This window comes from Juglans microcarpa x Juglans regia, chromosome 2D (genome assembly GCF_004785595.1).
Source record: "Juglans microcarpa x Juglans regia isolate MS1-56 chromosome 2D, Jm3101_v1.0, whole genome shotgun sequence".
Taxonomy (NCBI): domain Eukaryota; kingdom Viridiplantae; phylum Streptophyta; class Magnoliopsida; order Fagales; family Juglandaceae; genus Juglans; species Juglans microcarpa x Juglans regia.
The window spans coordinates 13,822,743-13,840,344 of record NC_054596.1 but is presented as its reverse complement, the minus strand read 5'-3'; the positions used below and the strand labels follow the sequence as shown (position 1 = coordinate 13,840,344).

General features: G+C 35.9%; 1 protein-coding gene and 1 long non-coding RNA gene across 7 annotated transcripts; one reads left to right on the top strand and one right to left on the bottom strand.

Moving 5' to 3' along the window:
* Positions 1 to 261: 261 nt before the first annotated feature.
* On the bottom strand, positions 262 to 4,805 carry LOC121250730. 2 transcript variants are annotated; one of them, XR_005937846.1, is made up of 3 exons: positions 4,587 to 4,805; positions 1,811 to 1,875; positions 262 to 1,712 (listed from the first exon to the last, which is right to left on the bottom strand). It is a non-coding gene; the product is annotated as an uncharacterized LOC121250730 (long non-coding RNA). The 2 variants fall into 2 exon arrangements; XR_005937845.1 differs by lacking the exon at positions 1,811 to 1,875.
* A 3,433-nt stretch (positions 4,806 to 8,238) lies between these two features.
* On the top strand, positions 8,239 to 14,479 carry LOC121249951 (F-box/kelch-repeat protein SKIP6). 5 transcript variants are annotated; one of them, XM_041148831.1, is made up of 2 exons: positions 8,239 to 9,405; positions 14,137 to 14,479. In XM_041148831.1, exon 1 carries the CDS (start codon positions 8,304 to 8,306, stop codon positions 9,396 to 9,398), a length of 1,095 nt encoding a protein of 364 aa, XP_041004765.1. In that variant the 5' UTR covers positions 8,239 to 8,303; the 3' UTR covers positions 9,399 to 9,405; positions 14,137 to 14,479. The 5 variants fall into 5 exon arrangements, with proteins under 5 accessions (XP_041004765.1, XP_041004763.1, XP_041004768.1 ...); XM_041148829.1 differs by having other exon boundaries at positions 14,107 to 14,479; XM_041148834.1 differs by lacking the exon at positions 14,137 to 14,479 and adding an exon at positions 13,205 to 13,412.
* Positions 14,480 to 17,602: the final 3,123 nt, after the last annotated feature.

The window sequence follows — 17,602 nt, the reverse complement described above, 5'->3', positions numbered from 1 at the left end:
GCTAACGACAACCTTTAATGTTCTCTTTTCTACATAGAATCTTTTTCAACTTTAATCCAAAGGTTGATTTGAATTCATTTGATTGAGAAGACTTTTATTTAATCGTTTTCTTCCTATGAAAAGATTAACTATACAGAACATTCACAATAATCAATATAGTTACAAACTTACAAATTGCTAAATAATTCCAACTTCTAAAGCATACGATAAATTACAATTTCAAATGGTAGATCACTAATTATAGCATCAACTAAGACAAACTAAAAAAATGGTAGAAGAATATTCTTCAACTCTTATTCATGACTTCAGCCGAATTAGCTCCATTTTTTATGCACATCAGTCAGCAGCACATGACATAGCATTGCTTAAACAACATCTTTTTGCAAATAAATCAATGATTCATCACTTGCCACAGTATAGTTACAAATAGGTACATAATCCCAACTTCTAAGGTATAACAATAAACTACAATTTCAAATGGTAGAATACTAATTATAGTATCAACTAGGAAAACAAACTAAATAAATGGTAGAAAAAAGTCCTCCAACTCTTATTCACTTGAGCCACTCTGATGCACAGCAACACATTACATTGCATTGCTTATTTACAACATTCTTATTGCAAATAAATCAATGATTCATCACTTGCCAAAATATAGTTAAAAACTGAAACAGGTAAATAATTTCAACTTCTAAGGTATCACATATTCACAATAATAACTTCTAAATCACATATTCAGATTTACAAACTGAAAAGTCCAACTCTTATTCACTTCAGCCCCATTTCTTATGCACATATGACATAGGAGCCAACATTCTCATTTGAAATAAATCAATGTAAATATGTTGGCCTTCACCTTTGAATATAGGAGCCAATTCTACATTTGACAGTTACAAAAGTGTGTAAAAGTTGGTCTTAGTTTAAAGAGAATAAAAAAATATATAAACACTAATAAATCCACTAATCTTAACTAAATTCAACTTGCCAGAACACCTAATATTAAATCCATTAATCTTAACTAAGAGTAGCAATTTATTAATAAAATGAAAAACACAAATAATAAACACTTAGTCTAAAAATGAATGAAACACAATAGATTGAATAATAACCTGTAGAACAATAAATAAAAGTAATAAACAACCTAATAATAATAACCAAGAATAACAAACATGAAAGCAATATCAACATGTTAAACCATTTCTTTGAGCACCAAGTACAAAAATAAAACACTACAAAAAATTACTTCATGTTATCCATATTTCTCCATCACGTACACAAATAGTGGTTTGCAACATTCCTTATATTTCTGCAATTCAAGTAAGCTATTCAAGTAATGAAATTACCTATATGTTCAAGCTTTAAAAAAAAAATCCAAATTTCCAGCAACTTTGTCTAGCTGGACAGCTCTGACAAGTCAACAAGTTTTTTTCACAAAAATAATTACACCATTACTTAAAAAAACATGTCCTATAAGCATACTTCCTTTAAGTATTTTTAGTAGATCAATTCACAAAAAATAAAAAAATAAAAAACCAGCCAGAAACCAATCTCCATCAACCTATGATACAAAACACACAAGATATCATTAGTAATATGATATAACAAAATACCAATTTAATAATAAATAGCATTATACCAAAAGGCAAAAATATACAACATGCCAACAATTCATGTCAGGGCAGTAAAATTTCCTTATAAGTTGGTTCTTCTCTCTACAAAATGAAAGAGAAAAAATAGTTAGGACAAGTTCTCAATAAGTTAAACAAGTTCTAGATGGCAATGAAAAATCACTAAATAAAATTATACTTACACTTGATGATTTTTTCAAACCATGAAGTACTCGAACCCAATCAGCTCCACATAACAGAATTTTTGCTGTTTCAACAGACATTGATGCATGATAAGGATCAATCACTCTACCACCAGCACTAAATGTAGATTCTGAAGCCACTGTAGTAATTGGAATTGACAAAATATCACGTGTCATCTTAGATAAAATGCGGTACTTTAGATCATTGACCTTCTACCACTCCAAGGCATCAAAATGTGAATCTGAATCCTCACTATAAATATATACACATTCCTCTAAGTAAACATCCAAATCAGATTTCACTGGTCGAATGGTATCAACACTTCTAACAAATGATTCAAATATAGACCTGCCACTCATCACATTCTTCCCCACAGTATTGACAGAACTACCACAAGAAGAACCTATATCTCGAGCATTTTCATGTCCACTTGACTCCACATTAGCTAAATTATAATTTTCAGCATATTCATCATACAACTCATGTAAGATTCTCAAGATGGTTTCTATGTTTCTAGTAGCTTCAGGTTCTGAATAAATTACTGGAAAACAGAATTGAACAAGCATCATTTGGAACCTTGGATCTAAAATAGCAGCTACTGCCATAAGCAAGTTACATTCCCCCCAATATTTCTCAAACTTTGTATTCATCTTCACAACCATTGCTCGTATGTAATCATTTTGGTTAAGAGACTTCTTATTCAACACATCTTTTATTCAACACATCTTTTATTCTTCATACCTCAAGAAGGAATAAGTTAGCAGTTGGAAACTCGGTTCCTGAGATAATGTTTGTCACCTCATTAAAAACTGCCAAAATTTGACACACATTTTCCACTTTTATCCAATCTTCAATGCTTGGAACATAATTAAATCCTTGATCTCTATCTCCATATCTTGGAAATACTTCTTTAAATTCTAAGGCTGCTTTTGGCATTAGGTAAGTGCTATTCCATCGAGTAGGAACCAAAAAAAGTTTCTTTATTGATAATTGCAACTGTTTTGCAATGTCACTAAATTGCTTGATACGTGCTTCTGATGCAACCAAGTATTTCACCCCTTCTCGAACACAATCGACAATTTCACCAATCTCATTAAGTCCATCTTTGACCAATATATTTGTTATATGTGCGCAACAACCCACATGAAAAAGCTACCCCCCAACAAATAACTTCTTTTTCAAAGTGAAAACATCTTTGAGAACCCTTAAAACTACATCATTATACATAGCATTATCCACTGTTATTGTAGACACTTTGTTCTCAATTTTCCAATCTGTGAAACACTTTTGAAGTGCATCAGCAACAATAACCTCACTGTGTGGGGGTGAGACATTACAAAAATTTAAGACTTTTTTTTTGTAAATGCCAATCAGGATCAACAAAATAACAGGTAACAATCATTTATGAGATCTTTTGACCTGAAGTCCACATGTCCGTTGTTATGCTGACTTGATTCATACTTTTCAATATTGTTTTCAGTTTCTTTTTCTCAATTTCATAAGTGGATTCACAATCATTTCTTGCTGTAGTACGACTTAGGAGTATTAGCTCTCATAAATTTATTAAATACAACATGTTCCATCATGGAAAATGGATACTCGTGATAAAGTATCATGTGAGAAGCAAGTTCTCTTACCTTTTTTCATATCAGACGAGAAATTTTTCACTGTGTTCACACATTCAGGACCTTTCATGTCAATAGTTAAAACTTTTTACTTTTTAGAAGCAGCTATGTGTGGGAGACAACTAGTCAAGTGCCTATGGAAGTGAGTTGTAGAACCTGATGAAGAAATAGACAATAGGTCTTTGCAAAAGTTACATTTGGCTTTCTTTACCCCATTCTTAACCACTATTTTAAAATCATTCCAAACAGTAGAAGTTTTCTTCCTAGGCTTCCTCTGGTATGCATATTTTTTGGGATCCTTAGGGGCACTTGGGTTTTCTTCTCCACCAATAATACCGTCAATTTCATGGTTCCCATAATTACTATCATACTCTATAAAGGTTGTGGCAGTATCATCTCATTGTGTAGGTTCTATGTCTTCCATGAGTGGACTTGCAAATGAGCATTCTATATTTGTAACATGTTCAGACATGTCTAAAAAAAGATTTTTAGACAAGTAGTGGCAATATTAGACAAAAAAGTGAAAACTGAATAACAAGTAAAATAGTAAAAATCAAGGAATAAAAATTTAACAAAAAATGAATGACAAGTCAAAGGAATCACGCAAAAATGTGCAAAACTAAAGGAATCACGCAAATATAAACCACTAACAGAAAACTAAAAGCTGAAAACTACTGCATTCAATCGATCTAGGAGTATTTTTAAAGAGAATGTAAGCCATTAACATAAAACAAGAACTATTTTTACATACTAAATTTCATATTATAAAACAGAAACAGAAAATCAACAACAAAAATAAACACAAAAATAATAACACTACTACCAACACAACCAATAGCAGCAGATCCACACCATAGAGAGAACAAAAAGGGAATCAAGAAGAATAAAAAAAAAATCTAAAGAGTTGTTCAGATCCACACCACAGAGAACAAAAAGAGAATCGAGAAGAACCATACTACAACACACTGTGACAAAACAAATACGAGAAACCAAGAAATAGAGAAAATAAAGCTAACGAAAAAAGAAAAAGAAAAAAAAAAAGAGATGAGAAGGAGATCGACAATCACAATACTCGCATGCCACAACATACTGAAATAAAGAAAATAAAAAGCCCTATTGAGATGAAAAAAATATAAAGTTTAGAGCGAACATGAGATGAAGAAAAAACACAACGCATCACTGAGACGAGGACCCTCTTTCGAAATATTAGGATTTTGAACTTTTGAGTTTTCAATCTCACGGTCTCTACTCAGTCCTCTCACTCTGCTCACGGGCCAAACAAAAATAATGCAAAGTCTCTGACTCTCTATGCAATCCATCCCCTCAGTCTGAAAACGTCACACCAAAGAACTGTGTCCCTGTCTCACATCTTGCTTCATAAAAGAGTAAAAGACCCAAACTCAAATTCAAGTCCATCCAAAATGAAAAGCATCCTAAGTCCCGCATCTTACTTTTTCTTTTTTATTTTTTCGTGCATCGAGTTCCGTCCAAAATTCATACCAAAAAATCAAATGCTTGACTTGAAAAATAATTTACATGATGGCATGCCCCGCATGGGTGATAGGATAAAGACAAAGTTGCCAAATAAAAAAATGGATAAAGTTGTCTTGTGACTCTTGTCTATACTCGATGGATGGATAGAGAAAATATATATATATATATATATTAAAAAACTTACTGTTTGGCAAGTGTAGAATGAGGAGTATTTAAATTATTTTTTATTATATTGATAAGTAAAATTATAAAAATATCACATGTTTTAATTAAATGGAGAGTTGTTTATATATATATATATATATATATATATATATAAAGATTCAAAAAAATATATATGATATATATATATATATGAATATTAAAAAAAAGGGCGCCAAAATGAAGATTCTTAAAAGTATATATTTAAGAGTATTAAACTATATATAGTATATTATACTATGATATTTATATAGTATACTATGAATCTATGATATATTTTAATATATATGAATATTACTAATAGTAATTATACTATTACTAATCCACACCATTATGGCCTTTTTTATATATAATATACTATTATTATAATATACTATTAGTCTATTACTATATCTTATAGTATAATTACTAATACTATAGAATCATACTATTAGTATGTTAGTGATTTATATATATTAAATCTCTAATCTCTTATACTTGATATATATATTAATATATATAAATATTAGTAATACATTAATAGTATTAGTATATAGTAATACTATTGATATAGTACTATTACTACATGTTAGTTATAATATAGTATTATCAATAATATTATAGTGATATTAATACTATATATAGTTATAGTGATTAGTATAACTATATTAGTATTAGTTATAAAATTACCCAATCATGCATAAATTATCCAATTAAATCACAAGTTATAAAATTAAGTATAAATCATGCTATCAACCAATTTAACTTACAACTCGAATTTATGCCTCTTAACCATTTATCCATCTAAAACAAATAATAATGTCATGAAATAATTGAAATATATTGGTTCTAGATATATAAAATATGCAATAATTCAGTTCAATCACTTAATACATTATTATTGTAAAGTAATATGCTACTTATACATAAAGTAACAAAATATATTTACTTATGCAAATTATAAAAAATAATACATATAACACATAAAATATATACAATAAAATAATATGTGTAAGAATATATATATATATATATGTAGAAATATTACGAGTATTATGACGAGCCCATAACGAATTGAGTCGAGTTTATACGAATTTTGTTCACCAGCCTACACCGAGTCGAGTCGAGATTATACGAGTTTAGCTCGTTTAATATTCGAACCAATATTAGTGATCGCGAACAACTCATTTATCAAATGAACCGAATTTGAATCGAGTTTATATGAGTCGAGCTCAAACTGTTTACAAGCAGCTCTATTCGTTTGCAGCCCTAACAGTAGCGGCATAGGGTAGAGAGAAAATAGAGGAAATGTGTAATGGAAGCCGAAAGGAGTGAAGGCAATAAAGGATTAGGGTTTTGAAAAAGATGAATATATAAAGGGTAGAAAACGGTGTTGTTTTTTTAAAAAAAAAAATTGCAAAATACCTTCACAACCGTTAGGCCACCCAAATGTCTAACACTAGTATTGCAATTTTAAATATATTTAATTTAGATATCGGAGTCAGAGTTTGGAGGTCTAACCCAATGCCAACTTCGACTCCGTCATTTTTTTTCGGAGTAACTCTAACTCTGACTTCGAACTCCAATTTTTCCAAAGCAGACGTCGGTCGAAGTCAGAGCCGACAGAGTTTTTGCCCACCTCTAAAGGGTAGATTGACATGTACGGGCAAATTAGGTCCAAACCACATATAAATTGTTAAATTATATCGTCAATCCCTCCCAACAACAAATTCAGCTTTCAAATTAAAATATTTGGAGTAGTAAAAAGTAAATGGCCAGCTGAAAAGCGAGAGGATAACATGCAGGCTACAAACTCTTTTTTACAAGATGAGTTTAGATATGTTTAAATATTAAAATAAATTTGAATATATTTATAAAAAAATTAAAAAATATTTTGAATGTTACATGTAAAGAGTTATTAAATTGAAAAAGGTGGTGCGAAGAGTTAATTGAATTGAGTTTAAAGTTTGTTTGGAATTGAGTTTGAAAGTTTAAAAAATGTTTTTAACTGTTTAAAAGTTCTTTTAAAGAAAAAATGATATGTTTGGTAAATTTATAAAAAGTGTTTTAATCACCTAAAAAAGTTGAAAATCTACTATTTCAAAAAGTACCAAATTAAAGCTTTTATCGTGAAGTTCCTGCAAATAACTATATATTTTAAAAAAATTAATATAACTAATTTTAAAAGTGCTTTAGATACATGTTTATCAAATAGTAAACAGCTTTTGAAGTATAGAACTTCTTATTCAAGTTATAAGTTATAAGTAGGGGTGGCAATATGTAACACGACTCGTTAACCCAATACGAACACGACACGATAAAAGCGAGTTAGGATTTAGTCTTAACGGGTTCGGGTCAAAACGGGTTGACCCGTTAAGACACGATAGCTTAACGCGTTGATAACGAGTTAACCCGTTAAGAAAATTAAAGTTACAATTATACCCTTATACCTAAAAAATAAAATTTTTGAGATTTTAATTTCGATATTTTTATTGTTTAGATTGTAATTTTGGACTTGTAGTTAGTTTTATATTTTTTTATAGATATTGTGATTTTAACATTTATATAAAATTATGCTAAACTTAACTAGATTAATGAGGTTAATTTTGAGTCTGTTCAATCCATTTATATAAATAGGTCAAAACGGGTTGACACGACACGACCCGTTATGTTAATGGGTCGTGTTAGGATTTGAGATCTTGACACGATAAGCTTAACGGGTCGGGTTAGAGTTGACCTATATAGTATAATATACATGTTTTGACACGACACCAACACCAACACGACCCGTTAACACAATTTGGCACATCTAGTTATAAGCTCTAAAGCTATAAACTATATTTCTCACTATAATCTCAAATAATGCACTTAATTATTTAAAATTTATGTATTTGTGGTTAAGCTTAAAATTAGATTAAGGGTTGGTTTGTTTTTAAAGAGGTGATGAGTTGAGATTAAGTTAAAAAGTTAAATAAAATATTGTTAAAATATATGTTTTAATATTATTTTTATTTTGAGATTTAAAAAAATTAAATTTTTTATTTTATTTTATATTAAAAGTTAGAAAAATTATAATGATTAAGTAAAATGAGATGAGATGTTTTCCGAAAACAAACAATTCCTTCCAAACGGCTGAATTTCCCAAATCCCCAACTACCTCTCCACTCCACACTCACCCCTTCCTCCCAAAATTATGTCTTCCTCCACCGTCCCCGCCTGCAGCGAACAACCGCCACCCCTAATACCGTCGATCTCAGACGACGTCGCTCTGAACTGCCTTGCCCGAGTCCCTCGGTCCCTCCACCCAACCCTATCCGTCGTCTCCAAACCAATCCGGTCCCTTCTCTCTTCCCCTCTCTTCTTTACCGCACGCTCTCTCCTACAGTCCACTGAACCCCTCCTCTACCTCTCTATCCGATCTCCTCTCTCTCCTTCCCTCTGGTTCTCTCTCGGCCGCACAAATGACCAAGACTACCCTCGCTCCCTTGTCCCGGTCCCACCTGCCCCCTCCTCTTCCGTGGGCTCCTCTTATGCCGCCCTGGGCTCCACTATCTACGTCCTCGGTGGGTCCACCAACGATGTTCCTACCTCTCGCGTCTGGGCCCTCGACTGCCGCTTCAACAAGTGGCTGCCCGCCACCAGCATGCGCGTCGGGCGCGAGTTCTCCGCAGCGGGAGTCGTGGACGGCAGAATCTACGTCATGGGTGGGTGCGTGGTAGACACGTGGGCCCGTTCGACTCACTGGGCCGAGGCGTTCGACCCTAGGACCGAGAAGTGGGAAGCGGTGCCGAGCCCGATAGAGATCCGGGACAAGTGGATGCACGCGAGTGCGGTAGTGGACGGGAAGATCTACGCGATGGCGGACCGTGGTGGGATCGTTTACGACCCGAGAAACGGGAAGTGGGAAAGCGTGGAGAGCGAGCTGGACTTGGGGTGGAGAGGGAGGGCTTGCGTTGTGGATGGGGTTTTGTTCTGCTACGACTTCTTGGGGAAGATTCGGGGGTTCGATGGGAGGGAAAAGGAGTGGAGGGAGCTGAGAGGAGTGGAGAATGGGCTGCCCAAGTTTCTGTGCGGCGCGACGATGGCCAATGTGGGTGGGAATCTGGTGGTGGTGTGGGAAGAGAAGGGAAGGGGCAGGGGGAAAGAGATGGAGATTTGGTGTGCGGAGATTGGGGTGGAGAAGAGGCAGGATGGTCGAGAGCTGTGGGGGAAGATTGGGTGGGTGGAGAAGGTTCGGTCCGTTCCCAGTGGGTCGTCCATCGTGCACTGCGTGGCTGTTTCCGTGTGATATAAAGGTATTCCATTGGCTTTTTTTATAATGATTCTCTCTGTCAAGTTTTGTTTCATTACTGTTGATGTTGGGATTAGATGGTAGAGTGTGAAAGATGAGACTTTTTGGTAATAATTCAGAAACTGGTGAAAGCAAAATTTTAAAGTCTATAGGTAATAATTCTTCGCTTATGCTTTATATCTCCACTGCTGTACATGATGCAAATTGTATAATATTTTGCAAACTGTCTATGATATATTGATACTATCTTTTATTTTAATCGGTATATACTGATACTATCTTCATACTTGGAGTTGTGGAATCCATAAAAGGATTTTAGGGTTCAGGATGAGATATGTCATTATGCAATTTTTTGTTTTGATAAGTAAGAAGTAATTGTATTGATAAAGATAGGCATAGCCCAAGACTGGAGGTATTTGCTGAAAAAGTAATTCCATATGTCCCTTGCAAAATCACAATGTAATAGTAAATGGTCTACCATTTCCCCACTATTTCTGCACATACAACACCAGCCCATAATTATAAGTCGCCGCCTTCTAAGATTATCAATAGTTAGGATCTTCCCTAGAGCTGCTGTCCAAACAAAGAACGCAGCCTTGGGAGGTGCTTTACTCCTCCATATGTTCTTCCACGGAAAATTGGGCCTAGTTTGAGCTGAATGTATGTCATAGAAGGAGCGTACCAAGAATTTCCTTGTCTTAGAAGGTCTCCATTCCATCGTGTCTTCAGCTGGAACCCCAACATTGATGTTATACAGCAGGTTGAATAACTCCTCTAGCACACTCACTTCCCAATCTTGTGCCTCCCTGGTTGATACTCCACACGTGTGAACCATGACTAATTGCCCTCAGCCACCATAACTTCTTTCTCTCATGCAGTTCTGAAAATATTATGATAAATATCCTTAAGAGCCGTATGTCCCACCCACACATCATCCCAAAAGCTAATTTTGCTGCCATCCCCCAAACACAGCCTAGTGTTACTCGAATAATCCCCCCCCACCCTTGCCTTATATACTTACACAACCCAACACCATAAGCCCCCCTTCCCTCATTAGAACACCAAGCCCCCCGCCCCCCCCCCCCCCCCCCCCCCCCCCCCCCCCCCCCCATACTTCGCATCAATCACCCCTTTCCATAAGGCTTCCCTCTCGTGAATATAACGCCACAACCATTTCCCTAATAGAGCCTTATTAAAGAACCTAACATTGCGGACCCCCAACCCACCATCTCTCAAAGGAGTACATACTCTATCCCATCCAACTAGATGAAATTTAAACTCATCACCTAGATCACTCCACAGAAAATCACATTGGAGTTTCTCAATCCTATATGCAATGCTTGCTGGAAGGGGAAATAAAGACAAGAAATATGTGGGAAGGTTAGATAGAGTGCTCTTTATAAGTGTGATCCGCCCCCATTTCGATAAGTATAACCTCTTCCACCCGGCCAGCCTACACTCTAATTTCTCTAGCACCTCCTCCCAAATTGTCTTGGCTTTAAAAGTTGCTCCTAACGGAAGACCAAGATACTTCAATGGCAGCGATGAAACCACACATCCCAATATGCTGGCCAATCCTCTAATGTTTCTTACCTCACAAAACCATAACGTATCATCTGCAAACAAGAAATGAGAAAACCATGGTTAGTAGCCCTCGGTAGAAATCCTGAAAAAACCTCCCCTCTACAGTAGCTGACACCATTCTACTAAGAGCCTCCATTACAAGAACAAATAAGAGTGGTGATAGTGGATCACTTTGTCTTAGCCCCCGCGAACTATTAAAGAAATTCACAGGATCACCATTTACCAAAACAGAGAAACGAGCCGTTGACAGACAATGCATCATCCACCCCCTCCATCTTTCCCCAAAACCACATCTACTTAACAAATAAAACAGAAATTCCAATTGACGTGGTCATAGGCCTTCTCCATATCCAGTTTACATAATATACCTGGTACTCCTGACTTAAGCCTGTTGTCCAAGCATTCATTAGCCATAAGAACCGAATCCAATATTTGTCTTCCTCTCACAAATGCATTTTGGGACTTATTATCCATAACTATGCTCATCCTAATTGCAAGAACCTTGGCAATTAGTTTTTACATGCTGCCCACAAGGCTAATAGGCCTGAAATCTTGCACCTCTATTGCACCAACTTTTTTAGGGACAAGTGCAATAAAAGTAGCATTTAAACTTTTGTCGAATTTTCCAAACGAGAAAAATTCCTACAAAACCTGCATAACTTCCCCTCCCACCACCTCCCAACAAGTCTGGGAAAATGCCATAGTAAAGCCATTCGGGCCCGGCGCTTTATCCTCATTTTTCTAATTACTAGTTATACCTCTTCCTCTTCAAATGGTCTCTCTTACCAAACCATACTGTTTTGATCAATGGCCTCAAAAGTTAGGCCATCTACTTTTGGCCTCCATGTATAAGGTTCCGTCAACAATTGTTTAAAATGTGCAGCCACATGATCTTTAATTACTGCTTGATCTGATGATAAGCCTCCATCTATAGTCATGGACTCTATGGCATTAAACCTCCTATGTGAGTTTGCAACTCGATGAAAAAACTTTGTACATTTATTCCCCTCCCTAAGCCACAATGCCCCCTTGACTTTTGCCTCCACGAGATCTCCTCCATTAATATCAACCTTTCTACCTCTGAGACAACTTGGCCTTTGCGTTCATTCTCATCTTCTACGCCCTCCAATCTTTGCAATTCTTGTAGGAGATTCTTTTTTTGTAAAGTTACATTACCAAATACATGTTCATTCCATGTCTTCAAACCCACCTTCAAAGCTTTCAATTTTCTAGCCAATACCTTGCTCGGAGTGCCCTCTAGTTTATATGACTTCCACCATTGCCTAACCAATTCCACTAACCCCTCCGTTTTTAACTACATATTCTCAAAATTGAACAGTCTTCTACCCCCTGGAATTCCTCCAAAATCTAACACTATGGGAAAGTGATCAAAGTAGTACCCGAGGAAGTCGTTTCTGACATAATTCTGGAAATTGCATTTCCCATAAAGGAGAAATGAGGAGTCTGTCCAGCCTTGACTAGATTTGGTTGTTAGACCAAGTATAATCACCTCCCATGAGGGGTAAGTCCATGAGTTCTAGCTCGAATATTAAATCCAAGAATTCCACCATAGCATTGTTTTGTCGCCCCTCCCTCGATCTTTTACTAGGAAATGTTGTCACATTAAAATCCCCACCAATACACCAAGGAACTTCCCACCAAGTACATAAGCCTGCTAGTTCATCCCAAAGTAACCGTCGTTCACTATCCAAATCAGGGTCATAAACCCTAGAAAAGGCCCATTCAAAACCATCTACAGAATTTTTAAAGGAACACCCCACTGAGTATTCTCCCACAAATTCCTCAATGTTCTCCACCATCCTCTTGTCCCACATAACTAGAATTCCACCCGAAGCCCCCTACGAAGGTAAGTATGACCATCCTACATACTGGCAACTCCAAATACTCCGAATAGTTCTTGTAATAAACTTCAACTTTGTTTCCTGCAAACAAATAATATCCATCTTCCATTGTCTTAATAAAGATCTTCTTCGGAGGCATTTATTTATCTCATTCAACCCCCTAACATTCCAAATCAGAATTGTGGGCTTCATTTATCAACTATTCCAGCCCTCCCTCATTTATCTCATTCAACCCCTTGTTCATTAATGTATGATTGTATTATACTTAACAAAAAAAAAAAAAAAAAATTGATCGTATTAGATTTTTGGCCTTGCCAATATGTGTTCTAAAGTACGTAAATTTCAAGACTTTTTGAGCCTTGCATGGTTGCACCTCAACTGGTGGAGTGACATGGATTTATTTTGGCTTTGGTGTTGCTACATTCCTCGCTATAGTCTACATAGATTATTTTTATTATTATTAAGCCAAATCTCTCTATCCTAATTACCGTGTAGCCAGAGCTCATGTACTGAATCTATGTAGCCAATTTGACGAAAATCAATTCAATGTTGCTTGATTTATACCTTTTTTTTTTTTTTTTTCAAAGATAGCTCGTCTATAATATTAGAATTATATTAAATTCTTATTGATTACAAGAGCACAAGTATTGATCAAGTTCAAAACTATAACAGTTTTGAAAAGGGAATGATACCTGGTTCAGTGTTAGATTTGGGGCATGACAACTCCTAGGGGTTGGCTCAAGTGGTAAAGGCGTCTTGGTGGTATACTTCCTTCAGGTTTAAGGTTTGAATCCTCTTAGGTGCAACCAATTCCTAGAGGCTATCAGACTGGAGGATTTTTTTCTTGAATTACCCAAGATGCACTTGCAGGAAAGGGCTTGGGCACCCTCGGGATTAGTCGGGACGTTGTTCCCGGACACCCTGCCAATAAAAAAAAAAAAAAGATCTAGGGCATGACTTCCGTATTGGTGGTGGTTAGTAAGGAGATGTTTGTGTGGTGCTCTGTTCTTTTATTCTACCATATGACTTAATGGTGTAATGGGTCAACCAACAACCTTATAAAGGGTAGGGACTAGATCCATTAGTATATAATATGACAGCTGCAACTGTACCCATTCAGAGCTGCCCCCCCTTATGTGGATGTATTGCATTAATAACTGATTCCTAGATTTCTTATCTTATTGCAATATGCTGTATTTGCACTTAATTCTTCAATTATCCCTAAGGCATTAGTTTTTTAAAAGTGGAATGTAATGCAGGTTCTATATTCTTCCTTCTCTGTTCTCCAGTATCCAATCCTTGTGTGGGAGTAGCAAGAGCCACATGATTCTATCATTAAGCTGTCATCTACACTAGCTGCTACTGCAATCTTATGGAAGTCTTGGGAAAAGTTCCTTCTGATTCATGTCAGGTCATTTGCTTAAAACCATTTCATGATTAAAAATAACAAGAATTGCTCAAAGTGTACTCTATGCACTACTATTCTCCATATAATGGGCACTTTCAATGGCCGTGTCAAACTTATGCATTTGCATATAAGTTCCAAGTTATCCCAGTTGTCATCTTTCGAGGGCTTTCTGTAACAAATTTCAGTGTATAATGAATGTCAAACTCATGAAATTACTTTCTGAATCTTGTTTTCATGCGGTTTTTTCATGCTTTTGCATAAGTTTATTTCTCATCAGAAACCTAATATCAACTTATCTTTCACAAGCCAAACAAAGGAAATTTCTGAACCAAGATGGGCAAGTGATTATGGCAGAATAACCGGGTTGCACCATTGTCTTTTGAGTTCCCCAGTTTTGTTTCATCATATTTGTTTTTTTTTTTTTTTTCCCTTTACCGTCGTTTGCATCTTCTATCATGATTTATGGTTCAGACACTTCAACTTCACCATATCTGCAACAGCTTCCATGATTCGTACCTGATGTTCTCCCTCCTGGAAATTTTGAAAAGATTTATACGGTGGCTTTAGAATAAAGCGAGCTCTTCGCATTCGATTACAGTGGAATATATGATTATATCAAGCTTATTCAACTACCATATTGAGATTATCTGGAGTCCTGCAGATGTTGGGGTTTTGTGTTTATCTTCCTCAATGAAGTCACACTGGCATGCTTCTCTCTTTATTTGTTTGGAACAAGAATTTCCATTAAAATTGCAACTCGCACGTAGAGAAGGCAATGGCTAATGGAATTCTTTTCTGGGAAACGGAGAGGTCGTTGTGTACGAGAATAGAAAAGAATAAACAAGCCCGTGGTTTCCTACCTACAATACCAACAACAGTTACAGCAGAGCCGGGCCATTCACATGGTCACCATCTGATTGTCTACGGCCATAGACGTGCACCCCCCCAACCAAAGGTCTTTCTACTCTAGCTGTCTATATACTGATATCTGTACAAAATCTTCTATTGATGAATGATTTTGGAGCTGAAATTTTATGTTACACTATTCTGTAAACCGTAGGTGATGAAATTGGGGGATCCCCTGAAAATGAGTGGGTTTGTTCAATCGGTGTTGTTCAAATGTGCTTTTAATTTCCGTATGCTTTTTGCTGGGCTCAAGCTTACTTTTGGTCCGATTGAGCTTATTCATTGGACCCACCATATCTATAATCTATATGTGCATCAACCAATTTCTGACTAAACTTTTACCGTTGCAAATTGGTGGATACATCAGGCTCCAATTGTACCCGTTTAGATAAAAGGGCGAAGAAACCATTAGCAAACTTAGTTTCCAGATACACCTAACCTTGCATATGTTGCATCGGAAGTTGTATTTGTTAATGGTTTACTGTTTCATTAGAAACAGTAAAAATATTTCCTGTTTCATTAAAAATATTTCCTGTTTGTTAATGGTTTACTGTTTCATTAGAAATATTTCCTTCTCTTCATGTAAGCATCTGCACTATCTCCATTTTTCTTTCAATTAAAATTCCTAAATATTTAGGAATAAAAAAGTAAGATTGGAAACTGTAGATATGCCAAACTGCACGAGTGCCAAAAAGTTATAAAAACTAAAATGGAACGTAGAATCGCTTATTCCTCTTACATGTCCCTCATGCTTCAACTTTCTAATCATATGACTCGGCACCCATTACTCTGCCTATTTCGGGATGTGATGCATCTCCCATCGCATGCTGTTGCGTAACAAAAGCCCACCACCTCTATGGAGCTACATTCAATCATGCTTTGTTCTCGGCTTTCTTGTCGTTCATTAGGCTCCTGATCTTGCTTGGCCATCCACCTAGAGAAAGCATAAACATAGGGGAGACACACACACACAAGAATACATAGGCCCTAGCTTAAAACACCTCTTCTAACGTCTCAATGGAAGACCCAAACCACATAATTTATACTTCAAAAAGACAAGTTAATAATAAAATTACAGCCACATTGGAACATTATAAAGAGTAAAAACTTCTCATTCCCAAATAATGTGGGATCTTATACACCACCCTACCTATATATTTTTATCATATGGGGTATCACAATTTACTCCTTAAATTTTCGATATCCTTGTCGGGCCAATCCGTCGTAGGTGGCACGGCTCAAGTCCCACATTTATAGTTAGGATAGGTTCTGATACCATTTGTAATGCCCCCATGAAAGATTCAAACTACATAGTCTATATTCCAAAATGACTAGTCAATGATACAATTGGAGCCTTATTAGAACCTTATAAAGAGCAAGAAATTCTCTTTCTCAAGTAATGTGGAATCTCATACACCACCTACTCTTATCCTTATCATATGGAGTATCAAATCTCCCCACTTATATGTTATTAACATATAGACAACCCTCCCCTCCAACAATATCCTCCCCCCAAGTTATTGTCATGCGTATCTCTCAAAAGCTGACTTCACGGCTAATGTCAGTTATTGATTCTAAAGGGTGGTGATGGTGGTGGGTGTCGGGCATGTTGTTCACTCCCACTCTACAGGATGGAAATGGATTGTGTAAAGCCCCAAAAAGTACAGTTGCATTTCTTGATTTGTAGTAGTATCATGGCAACTCCTCTTCTTTCGCGTAATCAGATAATTTAGCGAAACAAAATTAGATTACATGGAAAAAGGTCTATCTCATGAGCATATAAACTATCAAGTTCTTTTTGCTTCATGGAGGACTTTTAAAAAATATATAAATTTTGGACCTACAGATGCAGCGTCGAACTTGACCTCTAATTTCTGAGTAATCTGTTAAGTGTTTGAGTAAGCAATTTATTCAGATAAGTTGGTATGTGCAGTTGATGGCTACTCTGCTCAGACGAGGGAGGTCCATGTACAACAGGGCATGCCTATCTTCTCAGCAAACAGTCCACCTTACTACGCATCATCCTACCGTCAGTCAGCACTGGGTAATGGGTTCGAGGGAATGCTCTAAAAAATTGAAGTGAAATTTATATCCCGTTTCGTTACAAGATTCAGCTAAGATCAACTTAATTCAGTCTAATTTTAAACCAATTCTAACATCCGAACATCCAACTCTCAAATTTCTAAACTCATCTCAACTCAAAACCTATTTACACATGAGACCCGCAACTTTTTTCAACTCAACACATCTTTATACACTAAACTCATCTCAACTCAAAACCTATTTACACATGACCCACAACTTTTTTCAACTCAACACATCTTTATACGTAGGACCCACAACCTTTTTTAATTTCTCATAAATAGTATTAAATTGATCTTAACATACAAACACATTTAAACTTATTTTAGATAGATCCCACATAAGTCACTCAACCTACT